The sequence below is a fragment of the Podarcis erhardii genome, assembly GCF_964252035.2.
Source record: "Podarcis erhardii genome assembly, chromosome: 2".
Lineage (NCBI taxonomy): Eukaryota > Metazoa > Chordata > Lepidosauria > Squamata > Lacertidae > Podarcis > Podarcis erhardii.
In genome coordinates this window covers 45,087,084-45,106,192 of record NC_138498.1, presented here as the reverse complement: position 1 = coordinate 45,106,192, position 19,109 = coordinate 45,087,084, and the positions used below count along the sequence as shown (strand labels likewise).

Below are 19,109 nucleotides of genomic sequence, written 5' to 3'. Positions count from 1 at the left end.
GGCCCCATTAGCGAAAGCACACCTCTAGTTAAGAACAGTTTCAGGTTAAGAACTGACCTCCAGAATGAATTAAGTTCATAACTAGTGGTACCACTGTAAAACAATAGAGTTGTGACTTCAGAAATATCTGGTCACTACTCCGCCATGTACCTCTTAGGTACATGTTGTGAAGTTTGGGCATTAGTTTCATGAAAGTAAATAGCTGTTGATCACATGAAACACAAAAATTATCAGGTAAGGAAATATCAGGAAAGTGGAAGGAAGTGCTGCCTAACTCCTAGATACCTAAGCACTCTTCGAGCAACAGTGTGGCAAGCAGGGCTCCAACCATTGGATCTGCCTGCTGTTTGTAGTAAGCTCTTTAAAATGTCTCTGTTTGGCACTTAGGCCTACTCTCTTGTGTCCCAGCATGCTTTATGTTTTTCTCATTGATATTAAACATCAACACAACTACAGGGAATTTTTGTTTCCCAGACCGGTAAAGCCGGTTTGAACAATGTGGCTAAACTTGCGCCAGGAGGCTCCTACCAGGATGTGGTGTGATGCAGTGCACTGAGCTGTCCAGTTGTGTGACTGGTGACTACTGCATTCCAGTCTGGCCTCCTTATATAGTATTTATGCTGAAGTACACAAGAGCCAATGTAGAGCAGTGACTTCAGTTATGGGGCTGAATGTGAGCAACCCGGCTTAGATCCCTACCTGCAAGGTCATGAAGCCACTAAGTGGCCTTAGGCAAATGACCATTCTGAAAAACAACTTAACTTTACTTAGTTTTCAGTAAAACAATACAGTCTTTTTTTTTTGGGGGGGGGGAGAACAATCAACTCAGGTATTAATGTTGAAAGATGAGAGTACTTAAAAACAGAAACCTGCTGATGGTTGAGGAAGAGAGACTAACATGGCCATCCCTCTGGAAACTGGTATGGAACTGAGAGATTGTAAGTAAGTGTTACAAGCACCAGTTGCAAAGTGTGATTCCAAAGAGCAGGGGAGTCCAGTGTTGCACACCTTCCCGAAGGCAGTGGAAACAGTACTGTGCTTCTGAAGAGAAGTATGGCTGAGAGTTCCATCTCCTTGCAGCTTCGGTCCTCCACTCAAGCCAGGACAGGGACCATCAGGCTGGTTCCCCTTCCTCAGCCACGTACGACTCCTCCCTCCAAAACTGCACACGGCCCTCTGCAGCAGTGAGCAAGCAAGACTCAGTTGGGTGGAAGGACAGAGACTGAACTGCAGTCTTGCTCACAGGCAAGCTCAGGGCAAGGGACCCCTGTGAAGAGGAGAGAGAAGAATAATGAAGATAACCTACTCCTAACACTTGGGCAGCTAGACATGGGCTGGAGTTCAGAATTGCATCTGCTTTTCAAGCACCACCTCTTGTGCTGAATGATCAATATGAGAAAGGGACAGTCCAAGTTCAAGAGAGGAAAGAGAAGAAATGCCTTGCAGTGGAAAGCATGCAAACTGTACCTGATCCTCAATGGTCATGAGGAATGTTATTTACACCAGAGATTTAAAATCTTGTATTTAGCTTTTAACCAATACAGTTGCATCAAAAGCGCTTCTTCCCATAAACTTCAGATAAGTGATAGTGGTCTACGTAACACTTTAACTCAGAGATTTTCAATGTTTTTGAGTCCATGGCTCCCTTGACCAACTACATTCTTTCTGTGGCACCTCTCTGGGGCTCAGGAGCCCAGTTATGTCACCCCTTGCCTGCCGAGCTGGCAGCTTTTCACCCTTTTTCAAACACCCTTCCTTGTGCAGGTACTCCCTCAGCCTCCTTTCCAATTGCCTGTCCTTGGGAGTCCTCTGGGCAGCTGCAGCTGCCTCCCCTGGTCCCTGAGCTGCCCCCTTGATCCTCCCTGACCAGCCCCAGAGGCACCATTCGCCTGGGGAGCTTGTAGCCAGGGCTGCTGCAATAAATAACTCTGCAAGCCTTTGGGAGGCAGAGACATGAGGGCACCAGAGGGAGGGAGGGAAGGAAAGAGGGACAGAGGCCATTGTTGCCCACGGCACCCCTGACCATCATTCAAAGCACCCCAGGGTGCCACTGCACACTGGCTGAAAACCACTGCTTTAACTGTTCATTTAACACATAGATTGGAAAATGCTATGTATGAATTTCTCTGCCTATGTTCTTAGTGGTCATATTCAGGTCATATTCAGGCAACTAGGTCATACAAAAAACAGCTACGATTACTGTCAGCAGTTAAGGCACTGAGCTAAAGTCTGACCACCAACAATTTGGAGAGAAGGTTTCATGCTTTGTTCTCCAAGGTTAAATGTTGCCTTATCGAACCAAATGGAATTCAAGCCCCCCAAACTGCACCCCTCCACACACAGTATCTGTGGCTCAACTCCCATGAAACACTGGTAAGTCACAGGACCGCCCAAGAAGAAACCTCTCCATTTCCCCAGGTCATTCTGCTCACCTCCACCAGGTCCCAGAAGTACACCTTCCCATCCTCGGAGCAGCTCCCGATATGAGTGTCCCTCTCGCTCATGCAGCAGTCCATCTTATAGGTTACATTCTTGTGGCCTGTATATCTAGGGGTGTCATGGGGGGGATGGGATGAGAAAGAGGAGAATATTTCTGCTTTTCTCAGTCAGGCTTTCCCCCATCAGTCCACCTATGGTTGTTACTAGTCCCTAGCAAGGTAGATGGAGGATAACAAAAGCCCAGCATCACCAGAGTTCAAGGCAGACTGACTGTGGCTCTGATTCAATGTATAAAGATCTGTATTGCACAAATTTCTCTAGTCCTCTAGGTTCTTTTACATGGAAGCACTCGTACACTTAGGGCTGCACCCAAATGCTGAAGAACAGTCACTCTTTAGAGCTGCTATTGTGTGTCGACAACAGGGTGGGGTAGGGCAAGCTTTAATGACAGGACTAAATAACTGCATTGCTTACTCTCCTAGTAGTTCGCCCGTATCCTTGTCCAGCAAACGCAGAGTAGAATCCAAGCTAGCAGCCAGGGTACATTGCCCATCTTTGCTGAAACACACGCAGGTGATGGGACCTATAATGAAAATATGGCAGTGTTGGGTTTGATTGCATCAAGAAACAAAAAAGTGTAAGATTCTGGGCAACCCCCATCAGAACTTGTTCTTAGGAGTTTCTTCAGGGCTACAAATTAGGAAGGAAGGAAGGAATAGTAGCTTGCAGAGATCAAGTCTACCCACTTCCTAGAATGAGTCAGTGTCGGACATGATACAAGATGTGGCAGAGTCCCTTCGGTTTGGACCTGAGGGGCATCTGCTAAAGAGAAGAGGCAGGGGAATACAGGTGAGGGAGGCAAAGGAAATGCAACAGGAACCATCACCCTGAAAACTGTCTCTCATCATACCAAATTGTCAACAAGTCTGTAAGCAACACTCACTTCCAATGTAATCTGAGTAGAGCTCCCCAGCACGGAGGTCATAGCGACGGACACGCCCATCCACAGAACTGAGAAATAAAAAAAGGGGCAGTGGAAATTAGCTGGCAGCAGGAGGGTGGCACTCAGCAAGCACATTGGCGGACGACCCCGAGGTCTCAAAGGGTGCCCTTTCTACATTCCTGGTTTTCAAACCATGGAACTCAAGTTGTGGGACAGGATTCCATATACGCCTGTATTCTTTTGAAACTAACTTTCTCCCTTTTGGAGCAAACACTGAAAATATTTCTTCGTTTCTGATGAAAGTTTAGAAATGAGAGGATACTACAGGGTATGGATCTACACAGCTGTGTGACTTTAGGATTGGGCTTTTTATTAGTCCAAAAAGAATCTGATCAATTGGTCAGTCAAGTATTGTCAAATGCTGGTAATGCAAAACACCAGCTTTATGAGAACAGCATAGAATATATAATGTTAAAAAGTTTTATATTTATAATAATTATAAATAACAAAACAATGTCAGTGGCCATACACTGTATTTTGAAATGTGATTGCGGCCTTCCTGAGTCTGCTTCCTTCAATCCATTGCAGATGAGTAGAGGGGTGAAACACACCTGGATGGGTTGGGAAGCCCTTAACAGATCCCAAGGTCCAGCGTGGACTTCGCACGGCAGGGAATTTACCCTCACCAGCTCTAACTTCATTCCACCTTTCCTTACCCTGTAAGGATTTCATGGTCTGACACCTTCAGACTGGAAATGCCATCCTTGGCCTCATCCAGGATTTGGATGGGATCTGGTCTGCGTGACCGGCAATCCCAGCAGCGGACACTGGAGTCAATGGCACCTGCAAGAGAGCAAAGAAGTATATTGAGTAGAGCCTAAAATGAGTTCTCTGGGATTAACAGTGAAGCAGAGTGAGAAGGAAAGCATTCCTTACCTGAAAGGATCACAGTTGCCTCTTCATTGAACTGGACACAGTTTACTTTCTGCCAGGTGAGGATAGAGAGAAGAGAATGAGATAAGCAATTATTGTCCGACTGGTTTAACAGATTCAAGCATAGAAGGATTACATTCTCTGTTCCCATTCCTGCCACATTTCTACACAAAGTACCTCAACTCTTTGAACTCCTTGAACTTCTACAGAGCTCTCTCTTCATTACTATTTCCACCCCACAAGCCAAACATCCAATGTAGTTTTGTAGCCAGCAGGCAATATTTTGACACTTCTCATAAACTTCCTCCTACTGTAGTATCTAATGTGTCAATAGTATTTTCTACCGCACAGATTTTTAGATGCCAAATAGACAAAACTGCAGACATTATCCAGTCACTATGAGGCAGGACACATTTCTACCGTCATCCCCCAGTGGAAGCTCAGAAGAATTCACTTTCTTATGTGCATAAAGCTGGATATTTGAATCATGTGCCGAAAAGGGCAAGCAAAATGATCAGGTGGGTGAAGAAACTCACCTATGCAGAAAGATTGCAGTATTTGGTGCTTTTTAGTTTAGGAAAAAAGGTGAGTAAGTAGGATGCACACACATGATAGCAGTATATAAAATTATACAGGGTACAGAAAAAGTGGACACAGACCTTTTCCCCCTGTCATATAGCATTATAACCTGGGGTGATCCAATGAAACTGGTGGAAGATTCGGGACAGTCAAAAGGAAGGATTTCTTAACACAGCACATAGTTAAACTATGGAATTCACTGCCACAAGATGTGGTAATGACAACCAACATAAATGACTTGGAACTGAACAAAGTAATGGAGGATAAAGCTATCAATGGCTACTAGTCATGACAGCTATACATTACAGTCTTCCAAAATCAGAGGCAGCACGATTTTGAGTACCGGCCACTGAGAAACAAAAGCTCTCATACCCAGCTTGTGAGATTTGAGATTGGTCACTGTGGTGAAAAGGATGCTAAACTAGAGTGGTCTGATCCAGGGAAGTTACTCTGTTCCATTTTCTTGGAAGGGACAAAGGACAGAAGAGGTCTTACCCCTGCATGGCCACGGAACTTGCGAATCACTTGACCTGTGGCAACATCCCACAACACTACTGTCTTGTCTGCACCACATGAACAAAGCTGGCTGTTATCAAATGATCTGCAGAGTGGATAGAGACAGATAATGATAGGGAAAGCATCCTGATTGCTTCCTGTATGTGCAACTCCCTGAATTACTGTATTCTTACTGTATTAAGAATGTCAGATTTAATTTTTCAAAAGCTAAGTTTCAAACCTTAGGACATTAAACATGGGTTCAAATATATGGAGCAGGGACTGAATAGGATATCCTATTATCACTGGCTGGGTAGTGAGACAGTATTACTATGCTATTCACAGGTTTTCTCCCAACAGCTAGCAAGTTCAAGTTTTGCAAATTAAGACAATTCATTTAAATTGGTTTAATATACAACTGATAGCTTCATGGAGAAATTGATTTTTCTTTCTTTCCGGAATGTAAAAATTTTATTCATCCATATCTTTTTCTTTTGATTATGAATTTTATAAATTATTTGTTTTCCAGCTGTATTGTATAACATTAAAAGTTAAATTTATGCAACACAGGCAGGTCAGAGGATTTAATTTGTTTACCAAGCAATTCTTAAAACTCTACTTTGCCCTGCTCACAACTCCAGTAGAAAAGTAGACGAGGCATAGACCACAAAAGTTCTGACCAGTGACCCACCTGCTTTCCAGCCAGTTTTTTTTATTGATTGATTGATTTTATATACAGTCGTACCTTGGTTTACAACCATAATCCGTTCCAGAAAGAGGTTGTAACCCAAGGCGCGCTTTCGCCAATGGGGCCTCCCCCCAAAAAATTGTTCGTAATCCAAAAGAAATGGGTTGTAATCCAAAAAAAGGTTGCAAACAGGGACACACACTTCTGGGTTTGACGTGTTTGTAATCCAAAACATATGCAAACCAAGACATATGCAAACCAAGGTACCACTGTACTACCCTATACCTGGAGGTCTCAGGGTGGTTCACAGAACAAAGTCAAAATATAAAACCACAATATATATAATCAAAATAAAAACAACAACCCAATAACCCTCCCCCCAAAAAGAGCCACATTTTAAAAGGGCATACCATCTCAAAATTTCTGGTGGTATTTCACCACAAAATCTCTTTTTCCAAAAGAGTGGCTCCCTTTCCCCAGTTCTTACCCTGCTGCATCCAGAACTTCATAGCCATGGCCGCTGTAAGTCTTAAGGAGAGTGCCTTTGAGGGGGTTCCAGAGCTTAAGTGATTTGTCACTGCCACAGGTGAGACAATAATTTCCATCCACTGCGGGGGGGGGGGGGAGAGGAAAAACTCATTGAACAGTATCTAATGCAACACTCTTCAGCAGTGTTCCTGACAGATTTGCCTTTCCTATTTTCTGCATGTGCTACACAGGTTCCACTATTCCTGCTGCAGGCACAAATTTTCTCCCCGAGCAAGAAACCTATAACCACGGTATAGACACCTTCCCCCAATCATTATTTTCTTTAGCTCGTGAATCACTAAGGATTATATTCAACTTGGCACTAAACTGAATGTTCCATCAGTGCAAAGATTTCCTCTTGAGCAATGGAACAGTATCTCTCTCCCTTCTCCCCACCCCCTACTCTACATCTGTTCTGGGTCCCCCACTCTACATCCCCCACTCTACATCTGTCCCCACCCACAACCCTCCAGAGCGGATTTGGGGATGGCACAGGGCATACAGTGTAGAAGAAGGGAAAAGCCCACTGTGCTAGTGTTAATCCTTGCACTAGCACAAACCTTTAGTTGAATACTGCCCTAATACTTTATGCATTGCATTGCCATTCAGCGCCAACTTTTGGGTTTTTCCCCTTTGCACTTTTCTGTGTATATATACCAGGTAACTAAGGATTGCACTTCATGCATCTGATGAAGCGGACCATTGTTTTCAAAGACTTATGCCGTAATAAAATTTGTTGTTCTTTAAGGCAAAAGAGAAGAAGCTGTGACCCTCCAGCTGTTACTGAATTCCAACTCCCACCAGCCCCAGCCAACAATCAGGAATGATGGGAGTTGTAGTCCAGTAACATCCAGGTCACAGCATCCCCACACCTGCATTAACTAAGGCGTCACAAGACTCCTTGCTGGTTTAACTGCAACAGGCTACCAAAACTTCACCTTCAAAAATTGTAAATCACACACTAGATTCTGCTTGGTTTTTCTGGTTCTAAAAATTCAACACCATGTTATAGGATCAAGGATATACTCACCATTGAACCTCACTGCCCTGACAGCTCCCTGTTTACATTCCAGTGTGCCCAGAAGTTTATTTGGCAACTCAGGCTTCTTCAGTTTTGGCTCTGGAAAGGCCATGATGAAGACAAGCAGGTATGCTATATGGGGATTCTTCTATACTGGATGCAACAGCTGTAACTGACAGCCAATTCTCAAGTACTATGAAAACCCCAAAGTGGACTGATGTGATGTGTTAGGATTGCCCTGCGTCTGGGATTTTTCTTCCATTTGGAATACCACCCTATTACAAAATGACACAGGCATAAAGAGAAATCAGGTCCCAGCTGCAACAGCTACTCAAGCTACCAGTTTTCTCACAATGGTAAAGACCATTTTTTTCTCCAGAAAGGAAAATTGGCAAAGGCAAATCACCTATGTCATGTAGCCTTGCTTATCTTATTTTACAAGTTTCTATCAACCCTCTAGAAATCCTTCTCTTTCCAAACCAGTTAAATGTTATCTTTACATAGCAAACCCTGTAGCACACCTACAGTTCTTTAAACTTGCAGAAAACCACCAAAGAACTCTTTCTACTACTCCCTGGTGCTCTTCTCAATCTAATTCTTATCCTATGGTAGCCATTTTTGAGGAATTTTGTATTATCCTTTACAGTACCTTGCCTATATAGCTAGATTTACTTATTTTCTTAAATTTATATCCCGCCTTTCTTCTACATGTGGTTCCGGGGCGGTCACTGAACAGACCCAAACCTGCTTCGTTTCAGCCATGTCCCTTCAGACCACCAGGAATCAAACATGCGCAGACTTCCCATTCGGAAGGATACTCAACATGACTGAAAAACGACTTAGCACCTCTTATAGCTTCCCCCAAACGTTTAACTGCCAATTGAAAACCGGATTTTATTATGGGAAGGAGGAAGATTGAATGAGGGACACAGCGCAACCCTCTAATTCGCTCCCCTCGGTGCACAGCTACCTCATCTTTAGTTCCGCCCATTCGCAGCGTGGATTTCCCCACCCTGGCAGGAAAAAACCCCCCGAAGGTTCTTTATTCCTTCCCTCAGTTGAGCAACCCATAGCATCTCCCCACGGAAGATTAATCCGCTAAACCGTCTCCAAGTACTGCGGCCTCGGGAATGATGACCGGAACGAGAAGACTTGAACTCCGGGGTGTTGCACTCTTAGTTGTCCCCCTTGCGCCACTGAAAGGAAGCGGAAGTTGGTGTGGCGGCGGCGGCGGCGGCGGCGGCCGAGGGGGGGGGGCGCTGCTCGGAGTTAGCCAGAGGCGGTGCACGATGGCCGGTAACAACGTAATGGACCCGCGGCGCCCAAATCGCGTTCTCAGGTCAGCGGCGGGGGGGGGGCGGGTGAGCTGCCCGGGCAAAGCCATGGAGAGGGCGCGAGCGGGGCGACCTTTGGCACGGAAAGATTGAGCCGAGGGAGTGGCGTGTGATGCGGAAGGGGGCGCTGAGACGTCACCCCTCGCTGTAGCGCGGGACGGGCATGGGGTCGCCATGGAAACGCAAGGCGGAGGGCGAGAGAGAGAGAGAGAGAGAGGCGGCCTTTCCTAATAGCCACCAGACTGGGCAATTGGGAAAACTTTTCATGGGGGAAACTGCAGCAGAGGGAGATTCAGGGACAGAGATGGCTAGTGGTGGTTGACTGGTGAGGATCAAAATGTGCCCCCAACTGCAAGTCCTTGTTCAAAGAGAATAGTGTGGCCACCAGTCCACACTTACGGGGGATATATGTGTGTGCGTGTGCAGTGCCGGATTTACGTATAAGCCAACAAGCTATAGCTTAGGGCCCCACTCTCTTGGGGGCCCCAAAAAATTTAAAGGGGGAAAAACTGGATGTACATTTCCAAAATATACTTCTTCTTAATTGTATTTCAGTTCAATAATTACTTTGATAAAATACATATTTTGTTATGTGCAAATGGCTTTAGATACCTGTTAGGTCCATAGATTATCATATAGCATATATTCAACACAAAAAAGAGCAACAATTTGTTGTTGACAAAGAAAGTGGTGAGCTGTTGCTGTAGCGTTCAGGATGACCTTGCTCATAGGCACTTACACTTGGCACATCTTGCTCTGTATATTGACCTGGAGACATTTGGGGCAGGATTTAACAGCGTTGTTGCGTGTACAGAACAAAGTCCACATATGCAGTAGGACTTCCTAACCATATACTCGCTCCACCCCCTAAATATGCACTGGATGATTGGGTGGTCCCCCAGACAGCGTTAGGCGGGGCAGGGGGGAGTATTGTTGCATGAGCAGACCTCATGTTGTACATGCATATAGCCTACTTAGCACTACATTGAATTCCACCCTAAGTATGCAAAGAATGTTGTGCTGTCACTTAGCTAGAAACCTTTCCCAACACATATCCATCACTTTTTTAAAACGGGCACATGAACATGCCAGAAACACAGGGCAGTAACACCTTTTTTATAAAACAAAGTTTTTAAAAGTTTACAGAATAGTATTAGTTGCTTGTGTTGCTGGTCACTAATGATTTCATGGGTATATAGAAAGCACTCATTCTTGCAACATACAGAAGAAGTGCAGTATATAATTTCCACAACAAATTCATGTAATGAGTGCTAGGAAAATCCAGAAAGATGTGACTGAGTAACCTTTAGGAGAGATGTTTTTCTTGAACTGTGAGAGACTGGCACCATTTCTTTTTCCACAGCACTAGAGCAAGTTCAGAGAATGTTTGGCCTCCAGATGTTACTTAAATATGACTTCCTTTATTCCTGGCCATTGGCCATGCTTGCTGGAGCTGATAGGAGTTGTACTTCAGCAACATGTGGAGGACTAAAGGTTCCCCACACCTAAACAACTCTATGTTGGCTTGAAGCTACACAAAGCCTTATTAGCAGCAGAGAAACTCCCATTGATGTCTTACCATTTTGATATGGTGGTGGATAAAGCTAATGTTTTATTTTCAAGCATAATTTAAAATATTTTCTTTCCACCATAATTTGGATTTTTACTTTATAGATACAAACCTCCATCCACAGAGAATAACCCTACCCTGGAAGACCCCACACCAGACTACATGAATCTACTGGGAATGATTTTTAGTATGTGTGGCTTGATGCTGAAGGTGAGTATTGCAGTGCTTGGCCTTTTGACTTCAGGACATGCAGAAGACTAGCTGAGCAAATTAAGCACAAGATTCTACCAGCTGCTTGTTATCTTGTAATTATTACACTGCTGTTGGATTGTATAATTTTGAAAATCATATAATCTCTGGAAGGTAATCTGTCATCAACAACCCCAGGTTAGTTTAATGTGCCTAACAGACCTGGATTGAGAATCTTATTCTAGTAGTAAATGACACAGCTTCTTTTCCTTCTTTCTGTCAGATTAACTGCATAATATTCCTGTGCTTAAACCTTCCCTATTTCCCTGCTATTTTAGTCTCTCCAAGGAATGCTACCCATACCCAACTGCTAAACAATTCTTCACAATAGTCAGATAAGAGAATAGTGCACAGATGATGAACATTTATTGGGCCACAAAGGCTGATCAATCATTTGAATGTTGAGAGTAAATAATGATTTCATGATGATTCAATTCATGTTAGCTATGGAGTGTAATTTGCAATTACTTATAAAGACCTCTGAGTCAGAGTACTTCACTTTTCTTCTAGATAAGAGAGGTAATAACACCTGTCAATTGTAGTAGGAGTCTGAAATTATATCAAGTCTTTGAACAATGGCTTTAGTTAATAATTGTAATAAGTATTACATAATAATAATAATTTATTATTTGTAACCCGCCCATCTGGCTGGGTTTCCCCAGACACTCTGGGTGGCTTTCAACCGAATATTAAAAACAATACAGCATCAGACATTAAAAACTTCCCTAAACAGGGCCGCCTTCAGTTGTCTTTTAAAAGTAAAATAGTTGTTTGTTGCCTTAACATCTGCTGGGAGGGCATTCCACAGGGCATGTGCCACTACCAAGAAGGCCCTCTGCCTGGTTCCCTGTAACATCACTTCTCACAGCAAGGGAACCCCCAGAAGGCCTCAGGCTGGACCTCAGTGTCCGGGCTGGATGATGGGGGTGGAGACTCTCCTTCAGGTATACAGGACCGAGGCCGTTTAGGGATTTAAAGGTCAGCACCAACACTCTGAATTGTGCTTGGAAACTTGCTGTGAGCCAATGAAGATCTTTCAGGACCGGTGTTATATGGTCTCAGCGGCAGTTCCTCAAGGGGAAGGGTCGTAAGCTCAATAACAGAACATCTACTTTGCTCCCAATACCATCCCTGGCATCCCTGAAGTAAGGATTGGAGTGTCCCCCTACCTGAAACCCTGGAGAGCCATTGTCAATCATTGTAGACAATACTGAGCTAGATGGAGCAGTAGTCTGACTCACCGTAAGGAAGTTTCCTATGAATTGAGTAAAGAAACAAGGCAGAGTGGTTATCATGGTTTTACACTTTTACTAAGGAATAAATAGTATTGCTTAATCCTTGAGACTTCATTAAAGCTTTCACTACATTACTCTGTGCTGTTTGCAGCTAAAGTGGTGTGCCTGGATTGCGGTCTACTGTTCATTCATCAGCTTTGCCAACTCTCGGAGTTCAGAAGATACCAAACAGATGATGAGCAGCTTCATGTGAGTCAGGTTCTTTTACTTCTTTCAGCCTTTCATTGAGTCCTGTGTTAATTTCTTACTGCTGCCAAGTTTACTTTGAGACAAGAGGCACACAGCAGCTTTCCCTTTGCCACAAACAGTATGCAGTTGCACATGGAAAGTTAAGGGTACAGCACTTGTGTGGAAACTTCAACCAGCATCTCTTGCCCAGAAACTATTGCTCTGAAAGATTATAAAGCTCAAGGCAAGCCCCACCCTGAGGATCCCTTCATTGGAATGAAAATGAGTGGCCTGGCACCTTGAATACCCACAATGGAGCTCTTGGATGTAACTAATCCAATCTTCCCCATGCCCAAATCCAGTCTGGGCTAATTTCTCTAGTTATATTTAACCTACCACACTGATAATTTCTCTTTTGCTGCTTGTCTCAGCAGATTAATCATTGGTAACAATACTTCTTCCTTTTCCTCCTAATCTATTCAACCTCATTTTGGGGTAGCCTTAATCATTCGGACCTTGTAATAACGTATTCACAGATAAATGTTTATTCTGCCTTTTTCTTAATAAGTTCCATTCTTTCTGATTAAGTCATTTACTTCCCAGAAACCTTGAAGTGTTGCTTCACTAGCCAGACTAGGGCTGGGGGGCTGGGGCTCTCCAGATGTTGGGTTCTAAGCCACATCAGCCCCAGCCAGCATGGCTAGTAGTCAGGGATGTTTATAAAGTTGTAGCCCTCCAGATATTGATAGACTACAGGCTCCACATCCCTGATCCCAAGGATCCTAATGTACATGCTAGCTCACTTTAATATGGCTATTGTGCTAATTTTCTGAGCCAGCTCTATCTGTGGCTAGCTGTTCCTTCTTTGGGAACTGGTCTAGCGGCTGCAGCAGAAAGAGGTTCCCCTTGTACCAGACTCATTCCCCAATCCTCCAGTGTCTCTGAGGGATGCACACACAGGATCCACAATCAGGTTCAAACTCAAGTCAAATACACAGTTCCCAAGCAAGCTTAGTAACACATCCCATATAAACTTTTTAATTTGAATACACTGAACACACTGAGATTCTTTGGTCACATTTGTAATTCATTCTGTTGACATTACTATTTGCATTGCTATTATTGGTGTAATATTAACGTTCCTGCCCTGATTATAACTCCTGTCTTCTTTCCAGGTTGTCTATCTCGGCTGTTGTGATGTCCTATCTGCAAAACCCACAACCCATGTCTCCTCCTTGGTGAAAGGTTATTGCCTCTCTTCAGAGCTCCTCTTGCAAAACAGAGGTGCACGCCCTCAACAGAGAGGACTATTTTCTCAGGCAATGCAGATCCATTTGTACATGTCTTGGGAGTACTCATTTTGCTGCATTAATAAAGTGATGGTTATTAGAGATGCTTTGGCTACATTGCCAACTTGGTTTAGTGTGTTAATACGCAATGTATTTCACTTGAACTGTAGTTTAGTTCTTAGCCAACCAAACATCTACAGTGTGCTCTGACTGTACTTCCTGTACTGTTCAGGTTTTCTGCCCAGTTAAAAAAAGGAAATACTCCTATTCAGAATAACAGCGTCCTCAACTTTTACAAACCAATTAAAAGAAGCACCTGCTTTTAGAATCAAGTACTGAAGCCAATTAGCGTACCACAGAAATCATCTCTTGGGAAACTCATTTCTGTACATATCTCTGTACTGCTAGGTAACTTCCCACTGTAGCCTGTAATCAGAGCAGGAGTGCTGTACAGTAAAGGCATTTCGTCAGACAGCGTCCCACATCTAGCCCTGTATTCTGAAGGTGTCCAAGGCAGCAACCTTGCTCAATATTGATTTTATGTTAAAATCTTTGGATTTATTTGCAGCAGTTTTACCATGCTCTTCAGCTGAAAAAAAGTGCATTGAGCAGCTCGCACCTGTTTGTATATGTGTATTTTTGCACATACAATGAATGTGATTCAACAAAGGATTTAAAACAATAACAAAGGATTGTTTTATGCAATGCATATTTTGTGGGTGACTAGTCAGATTTGTACTAGAGTTTGAGTTTAGAATGAGATGGCAGCAGTAAATGAAGTGAATGATTTTGCACTATTAAGTTTAGTATTACCTTTTACATAAAACAAGAACAATCAAACAGCAAGGGAAAGACTGCAGCATTATTCTTCTCATTTGCTTTAAGGCTCTTTGGCTAAGTGCCAGGGAATGGGATGCAGCTGTTGATTCAGGCGCTCTCTCTCCCCCCTCCCCATTTTTTTCTAGGCTTTCTGCCTTCCAGACAAATCCTCCTGCATATCTTTGTGAGGAGGGGGGACGCTTGACTGGTCTGGGGGAGTGGTAGAGCTGGAATACCAAGCAAGAGGGGCTGCGATCCCAAACTGGGAGGGAATCCAGCCTGCGAGGGCCTGTTGTAGGGAGCTGGGATCACAGGAGAATTTGAAGGGGCTGTCAGTCATAGGAAACGGGGAAGGGTTTGCTTAGTTTATAATTGTGCCGCTGCACAAAGGATGGAAAGGCCCTCGGGTAAGTATCTCAGGACAGATGCCCTTGCGATCACTTTAAATTGATAAAAAGTTGTGGTTGGTCACGTATTTTAACTGGCTTTGCTAATATCACCGAACCGTGCCAGGCAAAAATTAAGCGAAGCTTTCTCTAGCATGGCAGATAAAGCTTCGCCTGCTTCAATTCCGTACAGTGTCGCTCTGCGGTTTAGAGTACAAAAGCAGGAGTGGTACACGCAGCAACAAAAGGCGGCGACTTCAGATTAGCCAACTAAAATTACCCTCGCCAATCTCCCCACTCCGTGCTATCTTCGAAGCGTTGGAGGAAATTCTAGCGCTGTACGGAGCCGGGGAACTGGCAAGCAAGCTTACTCAGAAGCAAGAGGGTGCGAGCCGGGGAAAAAAATGGGTTTTCCTTTCTTCGCACGGCGTCGGCGCTCTAAATCGCGTTGACCTGGGGCAGAACCTCTTTAGACCAGAAAGACCAGTGTGTTCGGGGAAGCGGGCGGGAAAGGATCGTGTGGATTCGTGAACGCCCGCCCACCGGCTTTGTTTTGAATATACATTGGAAACCCTTTCATCCGATGGCGACTTCTGCGCCTTTAAGAGAGTCGAAACCCCCCGCCACCGCCGCTCCCTTCCCCTCCCCGATCTATTTTGGCTCGGCGCTGCTTTCATTTCCGCCTTCCTGTTCCGCAAGTGGTGCCAGGAAATTCCCCGCTTCCGCGCTGGCCGGGCAGGAGCCGGGGGCGGAGCGGAGGCCGCGTAGCCGGGGCGGAATGCAGCCGGAGGGGGCAGGCGCAGGCGCAGGCTCCAGCTTGTCCTCTTAATCGCACACGCCACCCAGGAGGCTTAGGGAGGCCGGGCAGAGGCAGCGTATCCCTCCGCCCTGACCTACATTTCCCGCGCTCCCGAGACTTCCCTGCAAGGGCGGGGAGCCGAACACCTGGATCCAGGCCGCCGTTCACACGTGACGCCGGGCCCGCGAGAGGAACAGGGGGCGACTTTGCACGCGCCTGTGTGGGCGCTGCCGGGACGCCGCAGACCCGCAGGCCAGGAAGGCGTTGCTATGGCGTGCAAACATTGCGCCGCAGCGGCCTTTGAAGGCGGCTCCGCGTGTGCGAGATAGATCCTTGCCTGCCTGGCGTCTTGTTTAAACGGGGCCCTGATGCTGGTATTTAAGGCACCCCCAGGACGTCTGATGCCTGACTTGGAAGCTGGGCTCCTTAGCTCCACATGGCTGGGCTGTGGTTGCTTCGTAGTGAAGGAGGCTCCCTCTTCGCATTGTTAAAGACCCTGCCCTTAATAGGTTGTTTCTCACGTTCGTAGGCTGCAACCTTGACAGAAAAAACCAGATTTAAGAGAGCCGAGCCCACATGTTCCAGTTCCCAGCCTTGGTTCAAATAAAGACGTGGTTGTTTTCCCCAAAACGAAGGGAGAGTATCCATGGAACTACTGAAGAATACTCCTGAGTTGTTTTTCCAAAGAACGGGGCTATTTATTTTACCTTACTGAAGAATACTCCTGAGTTGTTTTTCCAAAGAACGGGGCTATTTATTTTACCTTACTCAGAGCAGTGAAGCTTGTTTGATGAACAGCTTACGTGTGGAGAGACCTTTGCCCTGCATGCAGTAAACCTAGTGTCCTCCCCTACAGCACTCTGGAACTGAGCTAACCACCAGGAAACACTGGTGGAGTGCGTGTTTGGGTGTAGCAAGGAAAGATAACCAGCGCCCAGTTGCCATATTAGTGTCTGAATTACTGTGTGCTTTGTATGCAAACGGTCCCAGGTTCACTCCAGGTAGGGCTATTCAAAATTATTGTGTTAAACCATGAAGAGACACTGCCAGTCAATGTGTGCAGACCAGAGTTTTCCAAACTGTGTCGTGACAGACACATTAGTGTGTCGGCCGCAGTGTGTAGGTATATCACACGAACACTCCTCACGCTCCTCCTCGGGCTGCAAAGGGGTTCATTTAACCTCTGCTTTGCTAGTAAAATTGAATTAATGTGTTGCAAAATAATGGGACGCAGGTGGCGCTGTGGGTAAAAGCCTCAGCGCCTAGGGCTTGCCGATTGAAAGGTTGGCGGTTCGAATCCCCGCGGCAGGGTGCGCTCCCGTTGCTCGGTCCCAGTGCCTGCCAACCTAGCAGTTCGAAAGCACCCCCGGGTGCAAGTAGATAAATAGGGACCGCTTACCAGCAGGAAGGTAAACGGCGTTCCGTGTGCTGTGCTGGCTCGCCAGATGCAGCTTGTCACGCTGGCCACGTGACCCGGAAGTGTCTCCGGACAGCGCTGGCCCCCGGCCTCTTGAGTGAGATGGGCGCACAACCCTAGAGTCTGTTAAGACTGCCCCGTACGGGCAGGGGTACCTTTACCTTTACCTTAAAATAATGGATGTCTAAAAAGTGTATCAACAACATGAAAAGTTTGGAAAGCTCTGGTGTGGACCTACATGGATTTGATATGAGGCTGCTTCCTATATTCTGTCCTATAGTTAAAACAAGAAGACTGACAATTATGTGTAAAAAAACTTGAATATAGGCAAGATCAGCATAGTGACCATACACAGCAGCTGTATGGTAGTTAAGAAGCAGGAAAAAAGTGCTATGAGAAAGAGGCACCCATTTGTTTGGATGACACCTCCCCGCCTGTACCCCTGACTTCCTAACAGACAGCAGAGGGCAAGCGCCAGGGATGGGCGATGTTGGCTGCACAGGAAGAAAAAGGGAAGTGGCTGTTGGAGGGGGGTGGGGAGCTACTGCTTTTGGGAAAGAAGGAAGGAAGGAAGGCAGCCTCACCCTATCAATGCTGCTTCCTCTTCATGTCTGCCGCCACCAGAATGGGCAGTGCCAGCATTACTGATTTACACTAAAGTACAGAACACTGTTTCTGTTTACATACTTAGTACAACAGATACCTAAACTTACGTTTTAGAAGACATCTGTAGGAAGCCCTGTTGAGGGAGGTTTTTAAGGACTGGTGTTTTTATTATGTTTTCAGATATGTTATAAGCTGCCCAGGAGGGACGCGGGTGGTGCTGTAGGTTAAACCACAGAGCCTAGGACTTGCTGATCAAAAGGTTGGTGGTTCGAATACCCCCGACGGGGTGGGCTCCTGTTGCTCGGTTCCTGCTCCTGCCGACCTAGCAGTTCGAAAGCATGTCCAAGTACAAGTAGATAAATAGGTACCGCTCCGACAGGAAGGTAAACGGCGTTTCCATGTGCTGCTCTGGTTCGCCAAAAGCGACTTAGTCATGCTGGCCACATGACCCGGAAGCTGTGCGCTGGCTCCCTTGGCAAGTAAAGTGAGATGAGTGCCGCAACCCCAGAGTCGGTCACGGCAGGACCTAATGGTCGGGGGTCCCTTTACCTTTACCTTTAAGCTGCCCAGAGTGGCTGGGGAAACCCAGCCAGATGGACTGGGTATAAATAATAAAATTATTATTATTATTATTATTCCTAAAATCCATTATTTCATACAAAGACCTTAACTACACTTGCATTACAGAGTGTTATGAGTTAGGGGGGGGCTATATGCCTGACCAGTGGCAGACTTTGGGTTCTCATTTTTCAGTAGCACCCTGGGTGGCGTCAAAAATTAGCACCTCTCTGCCTCTTGTTCTTCACTGTAAATCATAGTTGCTGCGTCCTCAACAGTGCCCCCAAGGTTCTGCGCCCAGTGCTCCCCTAAATCTGCCTCTAATCTGGCCTGACCCCACTTCTAATTGTTGGATCCAGTACAGATTCCATTTCTGAAATAGCCATGTTAGCTTCCCAGTAAGGTAATGAACTTATAAGTATGGGCCTTTAAGGTAACAAAGGAAGTGGCTCTGTGCTAGAAGTCACATGGGTGGGTTCCCCTCCCTCAACTCGCTGGTAGTTACAAAGACAAAGCCAGAGTTAGGTCTTGAGTTATGTGAGCTAGAAGTTGCCTGGCTGAGCAGCTGGGAGACAGAGCTATGCCTGATTTCTGCTGGAATCTAAGTCTGTGGAGAAGGGAGAAGCAAGATCCTCTTGGGATGTTAATGCTGTGAACCCCTCCATCGTAGGCTCGGGTTGTATAGATGTGTGAATAAACCACACAACATAAAGACACGACAATCTCCACTGTCCCTCATTCCAAAGGAAACCAAGCCCTGGGTACCCTACAATCTTGCACCACTTAGAGACTGGGGTGGCGTGCAACAATTTGCTCCTCCTTCAGACACACTATTAGCACCAGTGCACATGTACTCTTTCTCCCTATACCTCTGGTCAGCAACTCGATTTTGTTAGATGGCCACTTCAGAATGGAATAGGATTGGCAGGCCCAGAACCCAAAGCTCCATCCCCTAAAGTGGCCTGTCAGTGAAGCTTGTGACAGCTGCAACTC

General features: G+C 45.5%; 2 protein-coding genes across 8 annotated transcripts; one reads left to right on the top strand and one right to left on the bottom strand.

Annotated features, from left to right (window-relative positions):
* Positions 1–743: 743 nt before the first annotated feature.
* WDR83 (WD repeat domain 83) lies at positions 744–8,843 on the bottom strand. 6 transcript variants are annotated; one of them, XM_081846626.1, is made up of 10 exons: positions 8,744–8,843; positions 7,636–7,901; positions 6,565–6,685; positions 5,390–5,495; positions 4,319–4,367; positions 4,099–4,225; positions 3,383–3,450; positions 2,914–3,022; positions 2,433–2,547; positions 744–1,267 (listed from the first exon to the last, which is right to left on the bottom strand). In XM_081846626.1, exons 2-10 carry the CDS (start codon positions 7,736–7,738, stop codon positions 1,115–1,117), a joined length of 951 nt encoding a protein of 316 aa, XP_081702752.1. In that variant the 5' UTR covers positions 7,739–7,901; positions 8,744–8,843; the 3' UTR covers positions 744–1,114. The 6 variants fall into 6 exon arrangements, with proteins under 6 accessions (XP_081702752.1, XP_081702753.1, XP_081702751.1 ...); XM_081846627.1 differs by lacking the exon at positions 8,744–8,843 and adding an exon at positions 8,597–8,728; XM_081846625.1 differs by lacking the exon at positions 8,744–8,843 and adding an exon at positions 8,473–8,581.
* On the top strand, positions 8,757–14,328 carry WDR83OS (WD repeat domain 83 opposite strand; the record flags this gene model as incomplete). Of its 2 annotated transcripts, none has more annotated exons than XM_081846699.1 (4): positions 8,757–8,965; positions 10,635–10,740; positions 12,166–12,263; positions 13,418–14,328. In XM_081846699.1, the coding sequence occupies 4 exons, from the start codon at positions 8,757–8,759 to the stop codon at positions 13,482–13,484; spliced, it is 480 nt and encodes a 159-aa protein (XP_081702825.1). In that variant the 3' UTR covers positions 13,485–14,328. The 2 variants fall into 2 exon arrangements, with proteins under 2 accessions (XP_081702825.1, XP_081702826.1); XM_081846700.1 differs by having other exon boundaries at positions 12,166–12,272.
* Positions 14,329–19,109: the final 4,781 nt, after the last annotated feature.

Bases quoted from the DNA above. Each gene is read 5' to 3' on its own strand.
- WDR83 (XM_081846626.1), bottom strand. From the start codon at position 7,738: ATGGCCTTTCCAGAGCCAAAACTGAAGAAGCCTGAGTTGCCAAATAAA. The intron at 5,496-6,564 runs GTAAGAACTGGG...TCCACTCTGCAG, and splicing joins GAAGTTCTGGATGCAGCAGG to ATCATTTGATAACAGCCAGC. The intron at 3,451-4,098 runs GTAAGGAAAGGT...TTTATTTCTCAG, and splicing joins GACCATGAAATCCTTACAGG to TTCTGTGGATGGGCGTGTCC.